Source organism: Budorcas taxicolor, chromosome 10 (assembly GCF_023091745.1).
Source record: "Budorcas taxicolor isolate Tak-1 chromosome 10, Takin1.1, whole genome shotgun sequence".
Taxonomy (NCBI): domain Eukaryota; kingdom Metazoa; phylum Chordata; class Mammalia; order Artiodactyla; family Bovidae; genus Budorcas; species Budorcas taxicolor.
In genome coordinates, this window is record NC_068919.1 from 77,753,166 (window position 1) to 77,779,530 (window position 26,365).

The following is a 26,365-nucleotide window of genomic DNA, read 5'->3' on the forward strand; positions in this document are numbered from 1 at the left end:
AGGGAAAGACCCCTTCCACTTCCAGACTAGAGCCCAGACTTTGTTAGAGTGTATAGCACACTGAATGGCAAAGAAGTCACTTTCTGCTGCATTAGTGGAATTTGATGGAAATCCACTGTGCTGGGGTAAGCTGTCCCACAGAGAGATGTCTCACTGGAGGCACTCTGCTACAAAACCACCTGACAGGAAGGTTGCTGGGGGAGGCTGTGAGCAACTGAATGATGAATTCAGTTGCTATATACTTACAATAATGGCTAAAATAATAAAGACTGACCATGTCAAGTATTGATGAAAATGTAGAGCAACTAGAACCCTCATACACATCTTTTGAAAATGCAAAATGGTATGACTACTTGGAAAACAGTTTTTTAATTTCTCAGAAAGTTAAATGGAAGTTAAACCTACATCTATCATATGGTTCTTAGGTTGTCTCCCAAGATAAATGGAAGTTTATTCCTACAAAGACTTGCATGTGAATGATCACAGAACCTTTCTGTGTTATAATAAAAAGATAGGGAACAATCCAAATATCCATCAACATTGTAATATATCCACACAGTGAATATTACTCAACAATAATAAAGAATAGATTTCTCAATGCACTCAACAGCCTGAATGAATCTCTAAGTAACTATGTTGAGGAAAAGAAGCCAGACCAAAATGATTCCATTTATATAAAATTCTAGAAAGAGCAAAACTGTAGATTATAGATTGTGATGACAGAAAGCAGACCAGTGGCTTCCTGGCAAAAGGGGCAGAGGGGAGGAAGAGAAGAGGGATGGAAGGTTTTACCAAGGGGAATAAGGAAACTTTGGGAAGTGATGGATGTGTTCATTGTCTTGATGGTGGTGATAGACTGTGTGATAAGCATATGTTTATGCCAAAACTCATCAAACTATATACTTTTAACATGTGCATATAAATTATACCTCAAAAAAACTGTGAACAATAGAAGTAGGTAGTGATCAAGTATGCTATACTACTGAGAAGTCAGGCAGCATAAGAGTTGAGACTTGCCCACTAGATTCAGGGTTGTGTCAGTCATTGGCGACTTTGGGGAGAACAGCTTCAGAAAAGTGGTGGTGGGGGAGCCTGATTGGAGGTGGCTGTGGGGTGAGCAGAAAGTTAGAAAGTATAGCCAACTTTTCAAACTGGGAAAGAGAAGGAATTTAGTATAAGGAAGAGGAGGTGGGATAGTAGGAGCATTTTTATTTATTTGTTTATTTTTGGCCACGCTGCATGGTTTGTAAGATTAGTTACCCCATCAAACCTGGGCCCTCAGTAGTGAGAACACAGGGTCCTAACCACTGGGCCCCCAGGGAATTCCCTGGTAGGAGTATTTTTAAAGAGCACAGAGAAAAGAGCAAGAGAAGATAGGAGATAAATGATAGAATAAGATCCCCGAGAAAGCAGGAGACAGTGGGCTAGGGAGAAATTCATTTTAGGAGGAAATGAAACTACAATGAGCGTGAATTCAAATAGACTTCTAGACTTGGTAGCAGAATATTGAAGACTATTTCTTCTGATGGTCCCTATGTATGTGTGTGTGTGTGTGTGTGTGTGTGTGTGTGTGTGTGTGTGTGTGTTAAGAGGTCAGGATACACGCTGATATCGAGACAAGAAGTTAAGAGGGATAGTAAAGGTGTGAAACAATCTTTGTGGAGATGAGGTTGTTGGAAGTTAGGGAAATAAAAAAAAAGACTGACAGTTTCTTTGGAAGCCTTGGGTGACATGGGTGGCTCTGCACTTATAATGGCATCATCATGCAACGTGATGTGATTTTTCTCTAGCAGCTGCACGAAGAGGACCAAAGCATGGGTTCATCCAGAGTTGGGGTTTTCAGGCTCTTAGCATAGAAAGACTGTCAGGGGCTGAGGATGTTGGCAAGAGGATGACTGAAGTGGTAGATATGAAATCTCAGTTGGATAAGAACGGAAGTGATGACAGCAGGTGTTTATAGTGATCTGGAGGTCTTCCTGGGGTTAAATAACTGTTGAGATTCGTGCCACGAGACCTAGATGAGTAGGAGGTGCTGAGAGGGGGAACCTGAATGTAGAACTTCAGAGGTGGATGGTTCCAGGTGCTGACAGACCGAGGGACAGGAATGAGGTAGAGGAGAGGGTTTCTGGTGAAGAGGAGGTCAAGGCTCCGAGGGTCCAGGGAGTTGCTGGCTCATCTATGAAGATAATGAAGTCACCTGGATGATGGTAGTATTAGGATGAGAAGGCTGAGAACTGGGCACCAAAGTCATCTGTGAAAGAAGAGACATGGAGGGAAGTGAATCCAGGACAGGGTCAGAGAGGAGGAGTCACATGAGCCAAAAAAGGGGCAGGCGCTTCATGTCAGGGTGGAGGAAATGTCTGAAAGTGGGAGTGGAGTGTGGAGAAGACAGTGATACCCTGGCCCCGGGGAGCTGAGGCATGTGGAGAGTGGAAGGAGCAACAGCCTCTACTTCAGAAACTGCAGGCAAAGAGGTGTTCACAGGACAAAGCCAGTTTTCAATTGAGGCCTGGAATTGGGGGTACATCAGAGATACAAAGGCTTCCCTGGTAGCACAGTTGGTAAAGAATCTGCCTGCAATGCAGGAGACCCTGGTTCGATTCCTGGGTGGGGAAGTTCCCCTGGAGAAGGGATAGGTCACCCACTTCAGTATTCTTAGGCTTCCCTGGTGGCTGAGCTGGTTAAGAATCCTCCTGCAAAGCGGGAAGCCTGGGTTCAATCCCTGGGTTGTGAAGATCCCCTGGAGGAGGGCATGGCAACCCACTCCAGTATTCTTGCCTGGAGAATCCCCATGGACAGAGGAACCTGGCAGACTACAGTCCATGGGGTCACAAAGAGTCAGACACAATTGAGCGAGTAAGCACAGCAGAGATACAAAGGCTGAAGATGTGAGGGTGTTTATTATTCATGAAAAGGGAATTCCAGTGAGAACTGTGGAGGGGAGAGGGTTGTGGGCTTGGCTCAGGGAGAAGACCAATGGGTTTATGTTTGAGAATGTTCACTCAGCAACCCTGTGTGCCGTGTGGTATGCTTGTTCTTTCAACAGCCAGAAAAATGTCAGTGAGGATGCAGCGTGATAAAGGGCTGTTGTACAAATAGCACAGGGAATCTGAGGGCACAGGAGTGGAGCACCCCTAGGGCAGGCAAACCAAACTCCAGCCGATGAAGGAAAGGCATAGTCAAGAGGCCAGGAAGAGGGGCAGCTGGACAAAGCTGGCCAGTAGATGGGGTGGACCAGGCATGGGTTTGAGGGCACGTGGTGACCGAGCGCACAGTATTCTAAGAGCATGAAGGAGTCTAGATCAAAGAAGGGGAGGGTACGGGTGAGGGATGGCAGATTAGGTCAGAGACACAGGCAACAGTCAAATCATGAAGGACTTGTATGCCAAGCCAGAGTTACAACTTCATCCTAAACTCAAGCCAGTGAAAGGTTTCAAGTGGAATGAGACAATTGGATTTATGCTGCTGTCCCCCCAAACAAACTATTCAGTTCAGTTCAGTCGCTCAGTCATGTCTGACTCTTTGAGACCCTATGAACCACAGCACGCCAGGCCTCCCTGTCCATCACCAACTCCCGGAGTTTAATCAAACTCACATCCATTGAGTCAGTGATGCCATGCAACCATCTCATCCTCTGCCGTCCCCTTCTCCTCCTGCCTTCAGTCCCTCCCAGCATCAGGGTCTTTTCCAATGAGTCAGCTCTTCGCATCAGGTGGCCAAAGTATTGGAGTTTCAGCTTCAACATCAGTCCTTCCAATGAACACCCAGGACTGATCTCCTTTAGGATGGACTGGTTGGATCTCCTTGCAGTCCAAGGGACTCTCAAGAGTCTTCTCCAATACCACAGTTCAAAAGCATCAATTATTTGGCGCTCAGCCTTATTCACAGTCCAACTCTCACATCCATACATGACTACTGGAAAAACCATAGCCTTGACTAGATGGACGTTTGTTGACAAAGTAATGTCTCTGCTTTTTAATATGTTGTCTAGGTTGGTCATAGCTTTCCTTCCAAAGAGTAAGAATCTTTTAATTTCATGGCTGCAATCACCATCTGCAGTGATTTTGGAGACCCCCCAAAATAAAGTCAGCCACTGTTTCCACTGTTTCCCCATCTATTTGCCATGAAGCGATGGGACCGGATGCCATGATCTTAGTTTTCTGAATGTTGAGCTTTAAGCCAACTTTTTCACGCTCCTCTTTTACTTTCAAACAAACTGTAATGCTCAATAAAACAATTTCTCCTGCCCAGACTTCTCTGAGCTCCAGACCTATATTTCCAACTACCTGCCAGATCTCTCCCTTTGACTGTCTTGGCCTCTCCTCCATGTGCCTTGAATCTAGTGAATGACACCTCCCTTCTTTATGCCTACACCCAACCTTATGGGTGCTGTTAGAGAAAAACATGCTCCTGGGTAGACTGGTGCCAGGACAGATTAATGGTTAGCAATGAAGGTGCCTAACAGACATGTATATTAACTAATATGCTCTATTATCATGCTTGATCAGAGTTTGAAGTCGACATAACTGGGTTAAGGGTAGAACTGATCTATGTGTGCACGATAAGTCGCTTCAGTTGTGTCTGACTCTTTGCAGCCCTATGGACTATAGCCAGCCAGGTTCCTCTGTCCATGGGATTTCTCAGGCAAGAATACTGGAGTGGGTTGCCATTTCCTCCTCCAGAGGATCTTCCTGACCCAGGGATGGAACCCACTTCTCTTAGGTCACCTACACTGGCAGGCAGGTTCTTTACCACTCGTGTCGCCTTGGAAGCCCAGAACTGATCTAGGGCGTATTGTTTTCTTTTTCTCTTCTAAGCTTTTATTTAAAAGATAAATGCATAGATAGTAAGATTTCATTAGTAAGGCTATCTGCTCCTTTCTATTTTTTTTTTAAGTAAAACCATGGTATTATTCATATTAGTGAAGGAAAGTATGAGCTATGTCTTCATTGCTGACTCTTGTCCCCATCAGAGACCATAGTCACAAGCCTCGGGGCTGTTCTGCAAGTAGAGTTTGAAGAAACCCTGAAAGGTCTTCATGTCAGTGAGGAGAGATGATACTGTGGGATCCTTCTTCATGGCTGCCATCCACAGCTTAAGAGCTGGAGTGTGGTCTACACGCTCATTCAACTCCAGAGCTTCCAGCCGTTCAAACCAGGGCCAGATGAGGTAATCAATCGTAGAAAGAGAATTGCCACCAAAGAAGGTTGTCTTTTTACCAGTCAGAACCTCCTCTAGCTTGGTGATTTCTTTATGCAATTCTTCTTTTAGGCCAGAGCAGTCTTCCTTATTTTGTGTTCTAAGAATCCTCGATATCAAAGGTGGTACCTTAGAAAAGGACTCAAAGACCATCTTTTGGCAAGCTTTCGCATAAGGGTTGCCTGGCAACAGCTTCTTCTCTGGATATGCTTCATCCAGGTACTCACAAGTGATGGCAGATTCACAGATCAATTGACCCTGACTGGTTTCCAGAACTGGCACCAGGCCTGAGGGATTCTTCTTGAAGAACCACTCAGGCTTATTTTTCAGATTTATGTTGATGACTTCATGCCGGATACCCTTGGCGGTCAGGACCAGGCGAGTCCTCTGGGCATACAGGCAGGACCTCATGCTGTAGACACGGATCACGCCCTCAGGGACGGGCCCGGGGGGCGCGCTTCCCTTGCCCAGGCTCCTAGCTGATCCTCCGGACATCTCGCCGCCGTACGGATAAAGCTGGCGCCGGGGTTTGCAGGCGAATTAAAAAGTCGATCGCCCCGCCTTCCCTCTTTCCCTCCCTCCCTTCCCATCAGACGTAAACCACACCCGCGCGCAGAAGCCCTCCGGGGCGGCCCTACCCTGCACACTGCTACATCCCCCACCCTCGGCCTCCTTCCTTATTTAAGGAAATTATTTGCAAATATAGGCTTGCAAGAGTTCAGTTACCTAGAGTTGTGTAACAGTCCACCCACGCATAAAGATTAAATAGCACTTATTCTATAACGTTCACGAATTGTGGGTCAGAAATTCAGGCAGGGTTCAGCTACGTGATTCTGCCTGTCCATGTGGAGCTGACTGCGATTACCCAAAGAGGAAATCAGATGATGTCTGGGCTGATCTAGAGGGTCCGAGAAGGCTTCTCCTCACACGTCTTGAATCTCAGGAAGGATAACAAGAGGCTGAACTCAGCTGTACCACTCTCCCTCTCCACGTAGTCTCAGGGCCTCTCCATGGTCTTTCCAGCGGCCTTGTTTGACTTCTTCCATAATTGCAGAACTTGAGGAATGATATTGAAGAGACGGAAAATCTCTTCTCATCTGGGCTTGGAAACTGGCACATTTCTCTGTAGTCTGTTGGTCACAGAAGTCACACAGCAGTCACGTGGAGCCCACCAAGATTCAAGGGGAGGAGGGGCACATTGACCTACATCTCCATAGTTAAGAGACCGAAAGAATGGATGCCAATTTCATTTTTTTTCTTTTCCATTATGGCTTGTTACAGGATATTGAATATAGTTCTCTGTGCTATACAACAGAACCTTGTTGCTTATCTATTCCCTATAAAAACATTTGTATCTGCTAATCCCAAACTCCCAGTCCAATCCTCCCCTGCCTATCCTCCCCCCTTGGCAACCACAATGTATGCCATCTTTAAACTGTGTTCCTGCTAGGAATCTAGACGAATATTTCATAAGTGAAATTATTCTTTGGTATTTCTGTGAAATTTACTGAAGTTTTTATCATTCAAAATATGTGTGAGGCCAGGACAACCCTGATGGTCCACTGGCAAAGAATCCACCTGCCAATGCAGGGGACTCAGGTTTGATCGCTGGTCTGGGAAGATTCCACATCCTGCAGGGCAACTAAGCCCATGGCCCACAGCTGCTGAAGCCCCCACGCCTAGAGCCCAGTCCTCCCCATCCAGAGAAGGCACCGCATTGAGAAACCAGGGGTAGTTGCAAGGAAGAACAGCCCGTGCTAGTGGCAACTAAAAAAAAACCCACCCACAGCAACAAGCACGCAACACAACCAAAAATTAATTAATTTTAAAAACTCTAAAAAAATGATTAAATTTTGTAATATGTTATTGAATTCTTTTCTTGTAACTGACTTCTTGTTTTCACTTTTGCACCTAATATTTATTCAATCGTGTCTGACTCTGCGATCCCGTGGACTGTAGCCCACCAGGCTCCTCAGTCCATGGAATTTTCCAGGCAAGAGTACTGGAGTGGGTTGCCACTGCCTTCTCCAGGGGATCTTCCCAACCCAGGGATTGAACCCGGGTCTCCTGTACTGCAGGCAGATGCTTTACCGTCTGAGCCACCAGGGAAGACCTTAATATTTACTCATAGTACTGTATTCTATTTTTTTCTGGTTACAAGTTTAATGAAGTCCGAAAGGCTTGCATGATGACGCTGAGAGTTAGGGAGGTCCAGGCTTTCCCTTGCACCTCAGTAGAAACAATATGGTGTCCAGGTACCCTGGCCAGGCTTAGCACATGGGGTTTGCTGGCAGAGAAAGAATCTGATCGCTTGAGGGCTTCCTGCGTGGAGTCCATTATGACACTGCCATCGCGGTGGGTCAGCACAGAGGAAGCAACCGACCAGTGTCTGTCCACCTGTCATGCGGATGCCCAGTCTTGTTTAGTGTCACCCCCAGCTGCTGCCTTGCATGTACAGCTGGGGGGTCCTCGAGGAGCACGCTGCACTGAGCTCCTCTGTTAGCAGCATGGTTGGTCCAGCTCCAGCCATTTGTCCCCCAACCGCCTCCACACCCTTCAGCTTCCTCCAACCTCCTCCAGGCCCTTCAGCTTCCTAAGAACCTTTCAGGTACTGTGGTCTCATACTACTATGTTCTTTTTCTTTAAAAGAGTCCCGTAAATTGAGTAGACATCAAGCCCTCCAATGTCGCCATCCACTTCTGATGTTTTATTTTGTTAGCTAGAGTAACTGTGAGTATTCTTTATATTCTGTGCTATAGGTTTTGGTTTACCCCAAATAGATTATAGTCAAGCATTTTTAAGTAGTCTAGGTCAGGAATCTCCAACCTCCAGGATCTAATTCCTGATTATCTGAGGTGGAGTTGATGTAATAATAATAGAAATAAAGTGCACAATAAATGTAATGTGTTTGAACCATCCCAAAACCATCCTGCCCTCACACACCCCAGTCCATGAAAAATTGTCTTCCACAATACCAGTCCCTGGTGCCAAAAAGGTTGGGGACCTCTGGTCTAGGAGGCATTTGTTTTCTGTATCTCTCCTTGTCCTGGTATTGGGTGACTGTGACTCTGCTGGTGGCTGTGGGTACTCAAGTTGGCAGAGAGTCTGGACAGCTGAGTCTCTTCCTCCTTGAGGTCTCACAGTGCAGATCTAAGGCCTGGGCTTTGGGGTCCTCTTTTATTTAAAATTTTACCCAAGACTTAACTGCAAAACCCTCTTAGTTTCTTTTCTGCATCCCATCGCATTTCAGTCTCTAGTGCCCAGTGCATTCCCTTTTTAATTGTTCTCTATAGAGATGACTCACAGTTCACTTCTATTAGAACCAAAATCTTCACAATGTTCACAAAGCTGCAAAGAATTAATCTAGAATATTTTAGAATTTCATAACTAGAAAGAGATTACTATAAATTCAGTCATAGTTACCACTACTGATTGGGTGTCTGCATCATGCAAATCTTGGTTCTAGGTGCTGGGAAAAAAGAAAAAGGAAGACCCTGTTTCTGTCCTTGAGTTGTGGAGACAAGAATTTGCCTAACTAAGCTACAAGCCTATGGTTCCCTTCAAAGTGTTTTCATCCCTCAGTCATGTCTGACTCTTTGCAACGCCGTGAACTGTAGCCTGCCAGGCTCTTCTGTCCACAGGATTTCCCAGCCAGGAATACTGGAGTGGGTAACCATTCCCTTCTCCAGGGGATCTTCCCAACCAGGGATAGAACCTGGGTCTCATGCATTGCAGGCAGATGAAGCCTTTAGTTCAGTTCAGTTCAGTCACTCAGTCGTGTCCGACTCTTTGCGACCCCATGAATCGCAGCACGCCAGGCCTCCCTGTCCATCACCAACTCCCGGAGTTCACTCAGACTCACGTCCATCGAGTCAGTGATGCCATCCAGCCATCTCATCCTCTGTTGTCCCCTTCTCCTCCTGCCCCCAATCCCTCCCAGCATCAGAATCTTTTCCAATGAGTCAACTCTTCACATGAGGTGGCCAAAGTACTGGAGTTTCAGCTTTAGTATCATTCCTTCCAAAGAAATCCCAGGGTTGATCTCCTTCAGAATGGACTGGTTGGATCTCCTTGCAGTCCAAGGGACTCTCAAGAGTCTTCTCCAACACCACAGTTCAAAAGCATCAATTCTTTGTCACTCAGCCTTCTTCACAGTCCAACTCTCACATCCATACATGACCGCAGGAAAAACCATAGCCTTGATTAGATGGACCTTAGTCGGCAAAGTAATGTCTCTGCTTTTGAATATACTATCTAGGTTGGTCATAACTTTTCTTCCAAGGAGTAAGCGTCTTTTTATTTCATGGCTGCAATCACCATCTGCAGTGATTTTGGAGCCCCAAAAAATAAAGTCTGACACTGTTTCTACTGTTTCTCCATCTATTTCCTGTGGAATGATGGGACCAGATGCCATGATCTTCGTTTTCTGAATGTTGAGCTTTAAGCCAACTTTTTCACTCTCCTCTTTCCCTTTCATCAAGAGGCTTTTTAGTTCCTCTTCACTTTCTGCCATAAGGGTGGTGTCATCTGTATATCTGAGGTTACTGATATTTCTCCTGGCAATCTTGATTCCAGCTTGTGTTTCTTCCAGTCCAGCGTTTCTCATGATGTACTCTGCATAGAAGTTAAATAAGCAGGGTGACAATATACAGCCTTGATGTACTCCTTTTCCTATTTGGAACCAGTCTGCTGTTCCATGTCCTACGTATGGGAACAAAAGAAGGAGATGATGATTAGGGAAGGTGAATGCTTCAGGGAAGAGATGATATTTAAATTAAACCTTAAAGATGGTAAAACTTCTTCAGCTGAAGAAAATTCCCATCACTAAGTAGTAGAGCAGTTGTTTTCCTCTCATTGCATTTTGTTCTATACTTCTCAATATTGTACCATTATCATCTTTTTTAAGATATGAAAAAAGAAAAAAGTATAACACAACATTGTAAATCGTTCAACTAATACTTCAATTTTTAAAAAAAGCATAAATATAGCAATGTTTTCCAACTTTTTATTCTGAAATGTTTCATGTTGAGTCTCCATGACAAAAGGTGTGTGTGTTTTCAACATTTTAATGTGAACAAATATGAACATTCATAAAAGCTTAAAGAATTTTACAGTGAACATCCACATGTCCATCATCTAGATTGTACATTAACAATTTATTATGCTTGCTTTTCCACAAAAATAAAACAATAAAATAATAATAAATAATAAAATGTCTTCCTTCTATCCATCATCTATCTTATTATACTAATGCACTTCAAAGTAAATTGCAGACGTAAACATATTTCCCATTTAAAAACTCCAGATGGGGATTTCCCTGGTGGTACAGTGGATGGGAATCTGCCTGCCAATCAATGCAGGGGACACGGGTTCGATCCCTAATCTGGGAAGACCCCACATGCCACGGAGCAATTAAGCCCGTGTCCCACAACTACTGAGCCCATGTGCTCTTGAGCCCATGCTCCACAAGAGAAGCCACCGCCGTAGGAAGCCTGTGCACTGCAATGAAGAGTAGCCCCCAGTTGCTGCAACTAGAGAAAACCTGCACGCAGCAACAAAGCTCCAGTGCCACCAAAAAAAAAAAAAAGTAAAATTAAAAAAATTCAGATGTATGTCATAAACTAGAACTTAATATTTGTCTACAGTTTTTTCTTTTGATGCAAAATTTACATATAGTGAAATGCACAAATCTTAAGTGTGTATTCACTGAGTTTCAACAAATGCATAGATCCATGTAATCCAAACCCTCTCAAGATATAGAACATTCCCATCACCCTGGAAAGTTTCCTCATGAGGAATGCACAGATCCCAGCCCTAGTAGACTAACAGAGTCATCAGAGATATTCAGAATTAAGCTTTAATAGAATAGAATATGTGCATCCTCAGTCGTGTACCACTCTTTGTGACACTGTGGATGCTAGCCCACCAAGCTCTTCTATCCATGGGATTTTCCAGGCAAGAATATTGGAGTGGGTTGGCATTTCCTATTTCAGAGGATTTTCCCAATCCAGGGATGGAACCCAAGTCTCTTGCATCCCCTGCATTGTCTGTCAGGCAGATTCTTTATCACTAGGACCAACTGGAATGCCTGCAGAATTCAGCTGGGAGAAGGTGAAAGGGTTAGGAGATAGCTAGCACCTCTAGCTCCTGGAAAGGTACTAATAACTGACCATGGATAAACAGGTTAATTTGGTTAAACTCCAGCTGAGTGAAAGGCCTAGGATACAAAGCAAAACGTTACTGTGCTCTAATCCTTTTTATTACCACACATACTGAAGTTGTATCATTCTGTTATCCTGAAGGCTCTACCTCTTGGAGAACAGTGGCTCTCAAATGGGATAGTTTTGCCCTTCAGTAGATATCAAAGACTGGAGATGTTGTGGTTGTCACAGGGCCAAGTAGTGCTACTGGCTTGTATGTATAGGGGTCAGGGATGCTGCTAAGTACTAAGTACTTCCTCCAAAATACAGGGCTATCCCTCACAGGAATCTTTTGGCTCCAAAATTGGTAGTACCTGCTGTAGGTGACTAACCCATATGGGAAAAATCAATACGTATTACATACTAGCAGTAGACTTTTTTTTTAAAGAAAGATAATAAGTTTTTCATCTTTTAAAATCAAGAAAAAGGAACAATCAGTGCTTGCTTTGTCAGCACACACAGTAAAAAAAAGAAAACTGAAAAAAAGGAACAATCATTATTGGATAAAACTAACCATTTTGGTAGTTTGTGGATAGGGATATTAGAGGAGGCAGCAAGTTCCTCATGACAGAAATAGAAATATCTATGCCATGCTGTATAAGCCCTTTTGGAGGGTAGAGGCAGTTTGTGGTAGAAAGTTTGGATTTGAGACATTCTACTTCTCTGCTGAGCTTCCAGAATCTGTGATTTTTAAGTCTGGGTGAAGAGAGAGCGAGAAGGAGAAGTTTATAGTTCTTCCTCCTGCTCTAATTTGTAAGAAGTCCCTTTCAAGAGTAACCAGAGCAGGGGTAACCAGGTGCCCAGTGCAATATGACTTCATATGAATTGCGACCAAAAGTCAAATCATAAAGCAGCCTGCCAGCTTCCTATTATGTGATCTCTCCATAGCACACTCTTCAAGGATGGTGTTACCTTCTGATCTGTGATTTAGCAGGTGTCAGGATGAGGTGTTACAAATGATGAGTGCTTCCTCATAGCTGAATTTTAGGTGTGTTCCTGCACTGGTTCCCCTGATGTTTTCATCTCTTTATATCACATTTAAGATTAAAGTCCTTAAAAAGCAAGTGTCAGATTTTGGTGTTGATTCCAACGATGAAGTAGGTCAAGATGTTGGTTTCAATACACCTATGGGCACTTTATTTTTTTTTTTTTTTTACAAAGGAGGCAAGAATATACAATGGAGAAAAGACAGGCTCTTCAATAAGTGGTGCTGGGAAAACTGGATGGCTACGTGTAAAAGAATGAAACCAAAACACTTTCTAACACCATACACAAAAATAAACTAAAAATGGATTAAAGATTTAAATATAAGGTCAGAAACTATAAAACTCTTAGGGGAAAATATAGGCAGTACACTTTTTGACATATATCACAGCAAGATCCTCTTTGACCCACCTCCTAGGGTAATGGAAATAAAAACAAAAGTAAACAAATGGGACTTAATTAAGCTTAAAAGCTTTTGCACAGCAAAGGAAATAATAAAAGACAACAAGATTAAAAGACAACCCTCAGAGTGGGAGAAAATAATTGCAAATGATACAGTAGACAAAGGATTAACTCCAAAATACAGAAGTAGCACATGTAGCTCAATACCTGAAAAACAAACAACCCAATCCAAAAAATGGGCAGAAGACCTAAACAGACATTTCTCCTAAAAAGACATATGGATGGCTAACAAACACATGAAGAGGTGCTCAACATCACTCATTACTAGAGAAACGCAAGTCAAAACTACACTGAGATATCATCTCACACCAGTCAGAATGGCCATCGTTAAAAAATCTGCAAACTATAAATGCTGGAGAGGATGCGGAGAAAAGCAAACCCTCTTCCACTGCTGGAGGGAATGCAAATTGCTACAACCACTGTGGAGAACAGTGGGAGATTCCTTAAAAAACTAGGAATGGAACTACCATGTGACCCAATAATCCCACTACTGGGCAAATACCATGAGAAAACCATAACTGAAAGAGGTGCATGTACCCCAGTGTTTGTTGCAGCACTTTCTATGATAGCTAGGACATGGAAGCAACATAGATGTCCATCGACAGATGAATGGATACAGAAATTGTGGTACATAGACACACTGGAATATTCCTCAGCTTTAAAAAAAGAGCACATTTGAGTCAGTCCTAATGAGGTGGATGAACCTAGAGCCTATTGTGGAGAGTGAAGTCAGAAGGAGAAAAACAAATATTGCATATTAATGCATGTGTATGGATCTAGAAACATGGTACTGATGAATCTGTTTGCAGGACAGCAGTGAAGACGCAGACATAGAGAAGAGACTGCGGGAGGGAGGGAGAGAGTGGGGCAAACCGGAGGAGTAGCTGGGAAATATAGATGTTCAGTTCAGTGCAGTCACTCAGTCTTGTCGACTCTTTGCGACCCCATGAATTGCAGCACGCCAGGCCTCCCTGTCCATCACCAACTCCCGGAGTTCACTCAGATTCACGTTCATCAAGGCAGTGATGCCATCCAGCCATCTCATCCTCTGTCGTCCCCTTCTCCTCCTGCTCCCAATCCCTCCCAGCATCAGAGTCTTTTCCAATGAGTCAACTCTTCGCAGGAGGTGGCCAAAGTACTGGAGTTTCAGTTTAGCATCATTCCTTCCAAAGAAATCCCAGGGCTGATCTCCTTCAGAATGGACTGGTTGTTACCATATGTAAAATAGATAGCTGGTGGGAGTTTTCTGTTGTGACACAGGGAACTCAATCCAGTGCTCTGTAACAACCTAGATGGGTGGGATGGGATGGGAGATGGGAAGGAGGTTCAAGAGGAAAAGGGCATGTGTATACCTATGGCTGATTCATGTTGACGTATGGCAGAAACCAGCACAATATTGTAAAGCAATTATCCTCCAGTACAAAAAATATTTTAAATGTTTTTGCATATACAGAAACACATGTTTAAGAATATCTCCATACAGTTTTGAGAAATAGCCTTGTTTTGTGATATTGCAATGGTTACTTTAACAAAAATAAACAATTTGTTTCAAAGTCACCTGGGTCTTTTTGCTCAAAACTTTAGTTTTTAATAAGCCATGGCTTATAAGTTCACAAGGTGCAAAAAGGGTACATTCAGTGAAAAGCCTCCTATTCCTGCCCCCTGTCCTCTTAGAAGCAACCATTGTTAACTACTTCTTATCTTTTCTGAGATGGTCTATGAATATCAGATAAATATGTCCATATATTCTTTTTTAAACAAATGGTAGCATATTATAAACACTCTTCTGCTCCTTGACTTTTTACCCTATGTTCTCAAAGATTGTTTCATGTCCCTATGTTAAAAAAATTGTTCTTTGTTACAGCTGGACATTTAGAAGGGTTTTCAAACTTTTGCTATTAAACACAGTGCCGCAATGACAATCTTACAAAAACAAGAACGTGGGATGTCTAGGTCAACAGGTAAGAGTTTTGATTAATTAGATGTTTCTACACTTCTCTTTGTAACAATAAACTCTCAGTAGTATTTCATCATTATTTATTCATACTCTCAACCAGTGGATCATATTATAATCTTTTTGATCTTTCCCAAACTGATAAGTGAAAAGTGGCTCCCAGTGCAATTTTAATTTGCTTTCTCTTATTATGAGTGAGGTTAAAGAACCACTTGTATTTATTTTTTTGTAAACTGTTATTTTAATTGAGTTTTTATTTGTTTCTTAGTGATTTTAAAGAGTTTTTTATATGCTAAATAAATGCTTATCTGCAATGCATGTATTTCCTATCTTAGTTTTAATCACTTTAAAATCATTTAAAAATTTGTTCAGTGGTTTTTCTCAATTCTATAATGGTTTTGTTTTTCACATTTATATCTTTGATCTATTTGGAATTTTTGTGTAAAGAATAAGATAAGAATCAAGATTACTTTTTCCCAACTGTATACCTAGGTATTATACTTTATTAAATACTCCATCTGCCCCACCCCACCCCCGATTTGAAATGGTGTTTTATCATATTTCCATACGTATTGGGGTCTGTTTCTTGGCTTTCCATTTGGTTCTGTTGGTTTGTCTGACCATTTACCTGCTTATACCACACCATTTTTAGGGCTTCCCTGCTGGCTCAGATGGTAAAGTATCTGCCCGCAATCCGGGAGACCTTGGTTCGATCCCTGGGTCGGGAAGATCCCCTGGAAAAGGATATGGTAACCCATTCCAGTACTCTTGCCTGGAAAATTCCATGGACAGAGGAGTCTGGTAGGCTATAGTCCATAGAGTCGCAAAGAGTCAGATACAACTGAGCAACTTCACTTTCACCACACCATTTAAGTTGATATAGTTTTAACATAGTTTAACATTTGGTAGACGGGGGAGCCTGGTGGGCTGCCATCTATGGGGTCGCACAGAGTCAGACACGACTGAAGCGACTCAGCAGCAGCAGCAGCAGCAGCAGAGTTAATCAATCACCTGGTGATGGTCTTTGAATTGCAATATTTAACATGTTTTCAGCCAATTATTTGTGTTTTTTCATAATTCTAGATGTCTTATCTTCCTTCTAACATCTTATCTGTGCTGCTCCAGAGCACAATATACTGTACTTTAGGGCTCTCTGCCTCCCAGACAAACTTAAGATAAATTGCATATCATCTCCATGGGGGCAGGGTATTTTAATTTGATTCAGTAGTGAAGGGAAGCCTACAAGACTTTAGTACAAAGGTACTCAGATTTGAGGTTCCTAGATGCACTTTCCCTGTCATGGTATGGCATTGTGTCTGTCTCATTAGTTGACCCTAGCTCTGATTACATGGGGGTAAGGAGGACTCAAATAAAACACCAACAGATCTTGTTTCCACATAAAATCTATGGTGTTGCAGACCCAGTATCAGCAGGTATTGAAGAAAAGGACTCTGTCCAATCAACAGGACCATGTGGGCCCAGCAGACATCCATTTCAAGGAGACAGACATTGAGAAGCACCAATAGAAAGTTCCCCTCAGGGGCTTCAGGGACTTCGCACTATTTGAAACTGTCATTGCTGCAGTGAACTGAAGCCAGTGTAGAAGAAGTGGGAATGAATGGGAGAGGCAACCTGGGAGTTAAGGAGGATTCCCCTTGGGAGTGATCCAGCTACTCCTTGTTCTGTTCATCGGTTCTTGGGATTCGCAAGGGGCGGGAGTGGCTCTGAGAAATGCTCAGTGAGTGTCTGTTCAGTAAATGGATGAATCGTTGAGTGAGGGAGGGAGCAACTGCCTGCCGCAGAAGTCTTTTCTCATCACTCATGTCTTTTAGGAGCCTCCTCTATCTGTGCAGGAGGGAGCGGATCTGGGGCATAACTCTTGGAGTCCTGTCCAGGAGAGGAATGCTGAGTTAGCAGAGGCTGTGACCCCTTCACGGTCCCTCCCATCCCCTCACACAGCTCCAGAGAACTCAAGAGTTTCTGCTAGCTTTGTTTCTTATGTTTCCCCTCATCTTTAATAGCATTCCACTGAAACATCCCCTGCGTTCATTACCTCTTGCTTTTCTTCACTAACCCCTTGAATAAAGCAAGTAAAATAGCAAAGGAGACAGAAATCAATACAGTTAATGACAACAGCCAGCTCCTACACACAACTAAATGTGTTAGTTTCTGTCTCAAATTTTCTATTTAAATACTTTAAAAAGTAGGTGTGTATTTTATCATGCCCATTATGCAAGTGAGGAAACTGAATTAACAGAGAGGTTTAGTAACTTACCCAAGGTCACTGCTCTGGTAAACAGGTCAGCTGAGATTTGAACCAGAATGTTCACTCCAGAGACCATGCCCTGACATACTATACCTTTTCTTTCGCATGTGTACGTGTGGGTTAACTTCACTGAAATAGAACAGAAACACAGTCAAGGACTTCCATGGTGGGCCAGTGGCTAAGAATCTGCCTTGCAATGTAGGGAACACCGGTTTGATCCCTGGTCCAGGAGGATCCCACACGCTGTGGAGCAACTAAGCCTATGGGCCACAACTGCTGAGTTCATGAGCCACAGCTCCTGAAGCCTCATGCGCCTAGAGCCTGTGCTCCGCAACAAGAAAAGCCACAGCCATGAGAAGCCCATGCACCACAGTGAAGACTCAAGTACAGTGAAAAATAAATTAAAAAATTACAAAACCCACAAAGTGCACAGATCAAGTGCATGACTCAGTGAATTTTCACAAAGTGAGCACACCTGTGTAACAGCAGCCACCTCCAAGAACAGAACAGCACCCCTGACCAGAAGATCCTAACACACTCCGCCCCAATCTCTACCCCTTTCCCATCAAGGGAAACCACTCTCCTGAATTCTTTCATCGTTCTGGGGGTTTCTTTCTTGTCTATTTTAATCACACTGTATTTCAAGCATCATGGGGTCTATTGCTAAAGTTAAAACTATTCTATTTTGCAGGTGTGCGGCTGGGGGTGGTTGAGAGAATACACCCCCTAGATAAGAGAAATGATTGAGGATGGGGAAGTTAGGGGGCTGTTCTCCATCTGCCCTCATTCTCTTTGCCAATGTGAGGCTCTGCTCTTTTCTCTGTCCTCCTCCCCCAGGACTACATCTCCCAGCAGGCTGTGCTCTGACAGCTCTCGGATTTAAATAGGATTCTGGGCTACGCTCAGAGCCAGGCTGTTGCTGAGCACCCAGGAGCGAGAGGAGCTGGAGGAGAGAGAAGCAGCAAGAAGCAGCCAAGAGTTGGAGCCAGACCAGGAGGAGCCTGAGCCAGAGTTGGAGTAGAAGTTGCTCTTGCTGAAGCAGCAGCAACTAAAGAAGTTGAAAAGATGCTGGTTGTCTTGGGACTGCTCACCTCCTTCCTTTCTTTCCTGTATGTGACAGCTCCATCCATCAGGTTTGTCTTAATTCAGTAATTCATTGAGTAGTTTACAAAGCCCTGAGTTGGGAGCCATGGAGCTTGTAAGGAGATGAGTTCTCAGCAGCTGAAGGAGGAGAAAGGGATGGAGGCCAAGGGAGAGGAAGTGAAGGCAGAAAAAGCACGAAGGAAGGAGGTGGTTATGAATACCATGGTGGAAGATGAGAAGGAAGCACCTGGGCTGGGAGAGGAGAGGCGGGTTTGAATTCTGAAGCTAGTGAAAGGCTGAATGGATGACTCGATTAAGTAGCTTGAAAGCCATCTTATGGGGGAGCCCTTGCTCTTTCATTCTACTCCCTTAGTTCCTCTGAAGACCTCCCTTTCTTCAGTATCCCCAGTCACGGTGGGCTTGCTGCATTACCAAGGGTGATCCTTGCCAAGGGACTCATTGTTAAGTACCAGACATCTTGGGAAGGAAACAAACTCCCTCCACTTTGAAACAGCTGACAAGTAATGTTTGGAGATGGCTATTTTGCTGTAAGATTTCTGGAGATGTCAGAGAAATGTGTGTTCTGAGTAGAGAATTTTTAAATTGGAGATAGTCAAGAAGGTTAAAGGGACATATCAAGGACAAAGTATTGCTTTAAGTCCTGGCAGAGAAACCTGGGTTCAGATTCCAGTTTTGCCACTGTTAGCTGGTAAACTTCAAGCTTCAGCTTTCTCCATTGTAATATGGGGATAGTAACAGAATGACTGAATTAAATTCCCTTGGAAAGTGCCTGGCTTAGCGCTTGGCAGCTGGACGATGTTCGGGTCATGTCAGGTCTGTTCCTTCCTGTCCTATTTTGGGGAACTTGTCAGGTCAACTCTATGTAAAAGGATGCTCTTCGCACAGAGGTCTGAGCAACGGAGGTTTTCCTCTCTGTGCACTGACTGCTAGAATGAAATCTCTAATAAGACGGCAGAATATTCTGGCTCTCTTGAAACTGGCAAGGCAACCCAAGAGCCATGTTTACATATGGGACCCCTGGAGGTGCTGTTCATCAGTTACTCATCACTGATGCTCATTGAAGACCGAGGGCTCAGGACCACCGATCCCACGAATGCCCACCCATCTCATGCTTGTGGCGCAGGTTAGAGGAGGAATCTGACCTCTGAGAACCTCTGCAAGATATCTTTGTTATCTAACAAGGAAGGTCTCCATTGGCTCTGGCTCAAGAGAATTGATTTTATTTGCTCTGAAGATCATTTGTAGCTTTCGGGCACATGACTTCCCCACCTGAGCTGATAAGCAGGAGACTGCCTTGCTCGCTGGGACGATGCTGTCCCCTGAAAATTAGCTGCTTTAGGTCTCCTGACAACAATGCAAAGAAATCCCTCTTTGAGGGCGGGTGAGTTTTATGAATCTCCTTCTGGGGTTAGAAAAGATGGTGCGTAATGTTTTGTTTCCTTTGCCTATAGGAAGTTCTTCGCTGGCGGGGTTTGTAGAACAGATGTGCAGCTTTCTGGGAAGGTGGTGGTGATCACTGGAGCCAACACAGGCATCGGCAAGGAGACGGCCAGAGAGCTTGCTCGCAGAGGCAAGTCTTTCCCTTTGTCTCCGCAGGGCAGGACCTCCTGCCTTTCTTGCCAGGAGCTCTGCTCACATTCCCTTATCTTTCCTCCTGGGCCAGGAACTCAAGGATCCTGGGGTTCAAGTCCAGCTGGGACACCAACTTACTCTATGGCCTGAAACCTTCCTTCCTGCCTGCCCCTTCCTTATTATATAAAGTAAGGAAAACAGTGATGCCTGCATATAATATTGGTCAGGTTGGTTATTCTAAAAGGAGATCCTTAGCTACGGTAAAAATAAAACCAGGGTTGTAAAAGTCAGGGTTCCCAGGATGGTCTGAAGCTGATAGCAAGGAGAATCCAGAAGTGGCAATATAGCCACTCATTGTTTTAAGAATGGTGAGGGGGAGTGCTCTGCCTACCAGTGCCGAACTCACTTGCTAGACTCTGAACATGTAGTCCTCTGTTTGTTTTGGCCCTAGGAGCCCGAGTATACATTGCCTGTCGAGATGTACTGAAGGGGGAGTCTGCTGCCAGTGAAATCCGAGCTGATACAAAGAACTCCCAGGTGCTGGTACGGAAACTGGACCTATCTGATACCAAATCCATCCGAGCCTTTGCTGAGGGCTTCCTGGCAGGTGAGGCCCCAGTAGGTGGCTAGAAAGGCAGGAAGCTGGGTGTGGGAGTGGCTGCTCCACCCTGGACCATCTCTGACTGTAAAATCAGAACCATTATGGATCCCATTGGACAGGTTCTGCCGCATAAAGTAGCAGGGCAGGGAACTGGCACAGGGACAGTGGGTGGGCAGGTTGGGCAGGATCCTTATCATTCTCTTGCCTCAGCAGTGGGGATGTTGGAGATGTCAGCTCCCTGTCTGGGCTTGTTCCTTGGCATCAAGGTGTGGCCCTGATGCCACGCTCTTCTTTGAATCTGAAAATCAGCCTTCTGTGGCCACAGGGAGTAGAGGAAGTTGTGTTGCTGCTAATATTCTTCTGTATCTTGGAAAACGACCATCTGCCATCAAGGACTATGACATCTGTGAAGGACAGGGACCGTGTCTGTCTTATTTACCACTGTGTGCCCAGTGCCTAGCCCAGCCCCGAGTCAGTACTGAGTACACACTTGCTGAATGAATGGATGAATGGCGTCCAGGAAGACAACAGCAACCAAAATTAGAAACCCAGTGACAGCGGTTACTGAATATCACTGAGATAGGCCCAAAGGCAAGGAACAAACACTCAGAAGTGGGGCAGGCAGCTAACCACATGGTCTCCTTGGCTGTGCTCTTTAGAGGAAAAGCAGCTTCATATTCTGATCAACAATGCAGGAGTGATGCTGTGCCCGTATTCCAAAACAGCTGATGGTTTTGAAACCCACTTGGCAGTCAACCACCTGGGTGAGTATTTTTGAGTGACTGAAAAGCAAGGCATTCTGGGTTTTCCTTCATTATCTCTCTCCTAACCAGTACAAAAAAGTGAGCTCCTCTTACTCACACCATTACGAACCCCCCAAATTAGGAGATACCAGGAAGAAGAATGTCATTCTTGAAGGGAACCATGGTAATGAAGACTTGCCAGGCAGGGCCAGATGTAGGGGTGCAGGGATCTTTGGCTGCAAGGGGTCAGTTACTGTAACAAGTAAAGCAAGGGCTGGTCCATGGAGGAGGCAGACCTTCGAGACGTGAGGTATGAGAGAGGTTATAGTTCAGAGTTCAGGGCGATGGCTTTCATGAGGGTATCATGGAGTATGTTCTCTGATCATAAGCACATGTTATTTTCCCTGAATATTTCATCCTTCCTTCTGTCTATGGCCACAGCTGTGTGATCATAGCTAGAGGGGAGATGTCCAAAGCTCGCAGTTGCCCCTGACTGGGGCAAGGGCAAAAGTACAGATAACTACAGATTACATCTGTATTGCCTTACCTACAGTCCAGCTCTGGCCCTTGCCTTGAGGACTCCACTAACTCAGACTGACCGACCAGTAGTGCTAAGTTGCTCATTGTATCAATGTGTTCACACCCAGATGATAGTGAGCTAGTGCTAAAATCCTGTCATACACCAGCTCTCACACCCAAGCCCAGGCTGCCAGTCCACTCTTACATTCCACCCCTCTCCCCACCGGCTCTCCCCACAGGTCACTTCCTTCTCACCCACTTGCTCCTGGGGCGGCTGAAGGAGTCCGCCCCTGCACGGGTGGTGACCCTGTCGTCAGTGGCCCACCATGCTGGCAAGATTCGCTTCCACGATCTCCAGGGTGAGAAGTACTACAACCGGAGTTTCGCTTATTGCCACAGCAAGCTGGCCAATGTGCTCTTCACTCGCGAGCTGGCCAAGAGGCTCAAAGGTAAGTCTAGAGAAAGGGTCAGAGTTAAGACAGGAAAAGCATGGGCTCAGCCCAGTTCTGAGGTTGACAGAAACTTCTGAAGTCAGAATGTCAAGCATGCACATTTCAGTGGCAGCTCTGTGCGCTAAGGAAAATGAGGTTACCAACAGAGTGAAAAATGAATGTTATAAAACAGAGTCCTTGCCCTTGGGAAGGACTGTTAAAATTGAACAGGGGTCAGGAAAACCTATAAACCTTATGTGTTTTGTTACATCTTATTGCATTGGCCAAAAAGCTCATTTGGATTTTTCCATAACATCTTACAGAAAAACCTGAACGGACTTTTTGGTCAACCCAGGATTTCACATTTATAATCTCATCTGATATTAAAAAGTAATTAATAATTTTATTTGTTTTTGACTGTGCTGGGTCTTCATTGCTGTGAGGCTTTTCCCTAGTTGCAAAGAGTGGGGGCTACTCTCTAGTTGCGGCGTGCAGGCTTCTCATTGTGGTGGCTTCTTTTGTTGCAGAGCATGGGTTCTAGCACATGCAGGCTTCAGTAGCTGGGGCACATGGGCTTTGCAGTTGCGGCTCCTGGGCTCTAGAGCATAGGATCAATAGTTGTGGCACACAAGCCTAGTTGCTTCACAGCATAAAGGATCCTGCTGGATCAGGGATCGAACCCATGTTTCCTGCATTGGCAGGCAGATTCTTAACCACTGAGCCACCAGGGAAGCCCTCATCTGATTTTTTAGTGACAACCTCTTGCAACAGGCAGAATAGGTATTGTTTTTACTGTTTTATGGGTCCACACTGAGATTTAGAGAAGTGGCCGGCCCAAGATTATACAGCAAGTGAAGGACAAGGACTGGAAGGTGGGGACTGAGATTTAAATCAGGTTGCTTCCTTCACTGGGCCGTCTGCTGAGGTTCACATGGTGAGCTGAGCTACAGAGCAGCCAATCGCTGCCTGGAGTCAGGGTTTCAGATACTTGAGTCTGAGTTCTTGCTCTGCCATATGTAGAGCCACGTGTATATGCAAACATGTCCCTTTAATCTCCCTTGACTCCCTCAGCTGTAAGGGGAGGTGAGGCCACTCTTAATCCTATGATTCTGTGCTACCCTGGAGTTTTTGTTTAGCTGTTGACTTTGATATCTTTGAATCTAGAGGACCATTTGCTCTAGAGAATAAGCCAGAGTTTGGGGGAAATGGTATTTACTATCAGAATGCAGAAAGTAGAAGAATAGGGTAACTCTGTGTTCAATGTCCTGTGGTGGCCTGGGTAGGAGGGGAGCTTGGGGGAGAATGGATACATGATTATGTATGGCTGAGTTCCTTTGCTGTCCATCTGAAACTATCACAACATTGTTAATCAGCTATACTCCAATATAAAATAAAAAGTTAAAAAATACTAATAATGACAAAAATAATTGAGAGTTTGTGTGTGCCATGTACTATTGATGTCTTTACTCATTTAATACAATATTCCTATGAGGTAAATGCTATTATTTTTCCCCTCCCTACAAAGGGAGAAATGAGCACAAATATCTTAAACTTGCCCAAGCAGGACATATTATTCCTAAATGAGACAGGATTCAAATCCAGGCTGCTTGGAAGTCCATGCTCTTTGCTCTACATTGGGGTTCAGACCTTAGCTCTGCAACCTGCTAGGTGGGACCTTGGGCAATTTCCTTAACCTGTCTGATGAGAACTCAGTTTCCTTAGCTATAAGTGGGCTTCTTAGTATTGCTTATCTCATGAACCTCTTTGAGAGTCAAATGAGATAACATGTAAAACACGTAGCACAGCCCTTGTATGTAATAAATACTGAAGACAGTAGAGGTAGCAGGGGTGTCTAGGGGCCTGTCAGTAGCCCCCATCATATCCATCAACACCCCTCAACCTATATACTTCGTCAAATGTGTTTGCCTGGCAAATGCAGTTTACAACAAGGTCCTAGCTTCCTACCTTCTAACAGAATTGTTACCCCTGAGACTCTCCAATAGAAATTCCAACGATACCATTTAAGCCAAAGATTAAGATAACACTGAAACAGGGACTTCCTGGTGGTCCAGGGACTTTACCTTCCAGGGCAGGCGGTATGGATCTGATTGCTGGTTGGGAGCTAAGATTGCATAGGCCTTATGGCCCGAACATCAAAACATAAAACAGAATCAATATTGTAACAAATTAAAGACTTTAAAAAACGGTACACATAAAAGAATCTTAAAAAGAAAAGATGGCACTGAAATAGAAGGACCTTTAACCAAGTATTCCATCTGGTGCATAGAAGGCTGAGAAAGTTATAGATCTTTCTGGATAACATCAGTGAATTACTTGTGAGCTTCTACCTGGTGACTTAGCGACTAAACCACCACCACCACCTGGCTGGAAGTGGTGTCTTTGGAACACAGGGGTTCCGGGGCCCTTCTTGTCGCTTGTGCATGTTGGCGCAGGAGGTGAGCTGTTTTCCTGGCCTGGGAGTGTGTCTCTGGTCTAACTGCTCCCTCTTTGTGCTAGGCACAGGAGTCACCACCTACGCGGTGCACCCAGGCATCGTCCGCTCCGAGTTGGTCCGACACTCCTTCCTGCTGTGCCTGCTTTGGCGGCTCTTCTCCCCCTTCCTCAAGACGACGTGGGAGGGGGCGCAGACCAGCCTACACTGCGCGCTGGCTGAGGGCCTGGAGCCTCTGAGCGGCAAGTACTTCAGGTGTGTAGCAGCTGTGTGCCTGATGGGGGAATCCAGATTCAGGTTGGGCCAGTAAACCAAGTGCTTTTACTTTTTAAAGGAAGCTTAGATTTGATACATAGGTTTCCCTGGTGGCTCAGTGGTAAAGAACCTGCCTGCCAATGCAGGAAACGTAGGTTCAATCCCCAGGCCAGGAAGATTCCCTGGAGAAGGAAATGGCAACCCACTCCAGTATTCTGGCCTGGAAAATCCCATGGAGCCTGGAAGGCTACAATCCATGGGGGTCTCAACATGACCTAGTGACTAAATAACAGCTTTGAAACATTGCAAGAACTGGTTTCAATAACAACAACAAGAGTTGGTTTCATGGCTCTGTTTGAAACCTCTGTGCCACATTTCCAGGTAAGCTTTGCAGAGCCTTTTTCTTTTCCTTGAAGCTTTTGGCTGACTTCCTTCATGAATTTTTAAACAGCACATAGCACAAAGCTCCAGGGCAAAGCCACTGCTTCCCAGTGTGAACTCTGTCTCCCAGAGATGGCGAGATTGGCATTAACTGATGGAATGTAAGAATAGACATTTTGTTGTCTACTAGATGAGCTAGCCTGGGGTCCAATCACCACCAGATTTCAAAGGATTGGTGAGCAGAAGGGACATTCTGTGGTCTCTGCAACCACTGCAAAGTGACATGAACATGTTACTATGCTATACCTTTGTTTTTAAAACATTTCATACTATATATAAGATAGATAACCAACAAGGACCAATTATATAGCACAGGGAAAGCTACTCAGTATTCCGTGATAACCTTTATGAGAGAAGAACCTAAAAAAGAATGAAGATATGTACATGTCTAACTAAATCACTTTGCCGCACACCTGCACCAAACACAACACTGTAAATCAACTCGACACCAATAAAATTAAAAATTTTAAAAAGTCAATACAAACCCCAAAATATTTTAAAATTGCATTTTAGTACAGTTAGTTTCTTTTTCATCTAATATATTTTATACAGTTATAAATCTATTCCGAGGAGGAGGACGTGAACTTTTCTGGACTGTCCATTTTCACTGTTGGATATTCACTCTCTTTCTCTGCCCTCCAGTGACTGCAAGAAGACCTGGGTGTCGCCCAGGGCCCGGAATAACAAAACGGCTGAGCGCCTGTGGAACGTCAGCTGTGAGCTTCTGGGAATCCAGTGGGAGTAGATCTGGTGGAAGAGGCACAGTTGTATCAGGCCGAGTCCACACCATGAGAGACGGGGACCGAGGAGAAGGCCTGCCCTGCAGGCTTGTCCTGGCAGGCTGCTGTAGTGAACCCTGGCCTGCTCTGATACTCCAGACCCTTCTAGAAATCTTTGCACACCCAACCCTCTCATGAGGCTGACTCATGGCATAAGATGGTCACAGCTACAGAGCACTCTTCTCCAAGACTTACAGAGTCGGCCACCCTCTTGGGCCGCTAGAACGGGGCAGATGCCAGGCTGGGCGTGAGAATGGCAGAAGAGCCTGGGAAACTGGATCAATTTCCTCACTGAGACCAGAAATGCCAGTTAGCACACTCAGCTGAGGTGATGAACATCAGTGTTACATCTTTCTAGGATCTATAGGCTCAAAGACTATTGACTGATCTCTTTTTTGTAACG

At 44.5% G+C, this 26,365-nt stretch overlaps 2 protein-coding genes across 2 annotated transcripts; one reads left to right on the forward strand and one right to left on the reverse strand.

Moving 5' to 3' along the window:
• Window positions 1–4,968: 4,968 nt before the first annotated feature.
• On the reverse strand, window positions 4,969–5,694 carry LOC128054517 (glutathione S-transferase omega-1-like). Its single transcript, XM_052647145.1, has one exon. The coding sequence runs from the start codon at window positions 5,692–5,694 to the stop codon at window positions 4,969–4,971; it is 726 nt and encodes a 241-aa protein (XP_052503105.1).
• Window positions 5,695–18,127: 12,433 nt separating this feature from the next.
• RDH12 (retinol dehydrogenase 12) lies at window positions 18,128–25,928 on the forward strand. The gene is made up of 7 exons (XM_052647001.1): window positions 18,128–18,198; window positions 19,621–19,739; window positions 20,193–20,348; window positions 21,002–21,106; window positions 21,844–22,053; window positions 24,553–24,742; window positions 25,826–25,928. Exons 1-7 carry the CDS (start codon window positions 18,131–18,133, stop codon window positions 25,926–25,928), a joined length of 951 nt encoding a protein of 316 aa, XP_052502961.1. The 5' UTR covers window positions 18,128–18,130.
• The last annotated feature ends 437 nt before the right edge of the window (window positions 25,929–26,365 follow it).

What these genes read in the sequence shown, in the direction of transcription:
- LOC128054517 (XM_052647145.1), bottom strand. Translation starts at nt 5,694, where the DNA reads ATGTCCGGAGGATCAGCTAGGAGCCTGGGCAAGGGAAGCGCGCCCCCC.
- RDH12 (XM_052647001.1), top strand. Translation starts at nt 18,131, where the DNA reads ATGCTGGTTGTCTTGGGACTGCTCACCTCCTTCCTTTCTTTCCTGTAT. An exon ending in CAGAGAGCTTGCTCGCAGAG is followed by an intron (nt 19,740 to 20,192) that starts GCAAGTCTTTCC and finishes TTTTGGCCCTAG; the next exon opens with GAGCCCGAGTATACATTGCC. An exon ending in CTTGGCAGTCAACCACCTGG is followed by an intron (nt 21,107 to 21,843) that starts GTGAGTATTTTT and finishes CTCTCCCCACAG; the next exon opens with GTCACTTCCTTCTCACCCAC.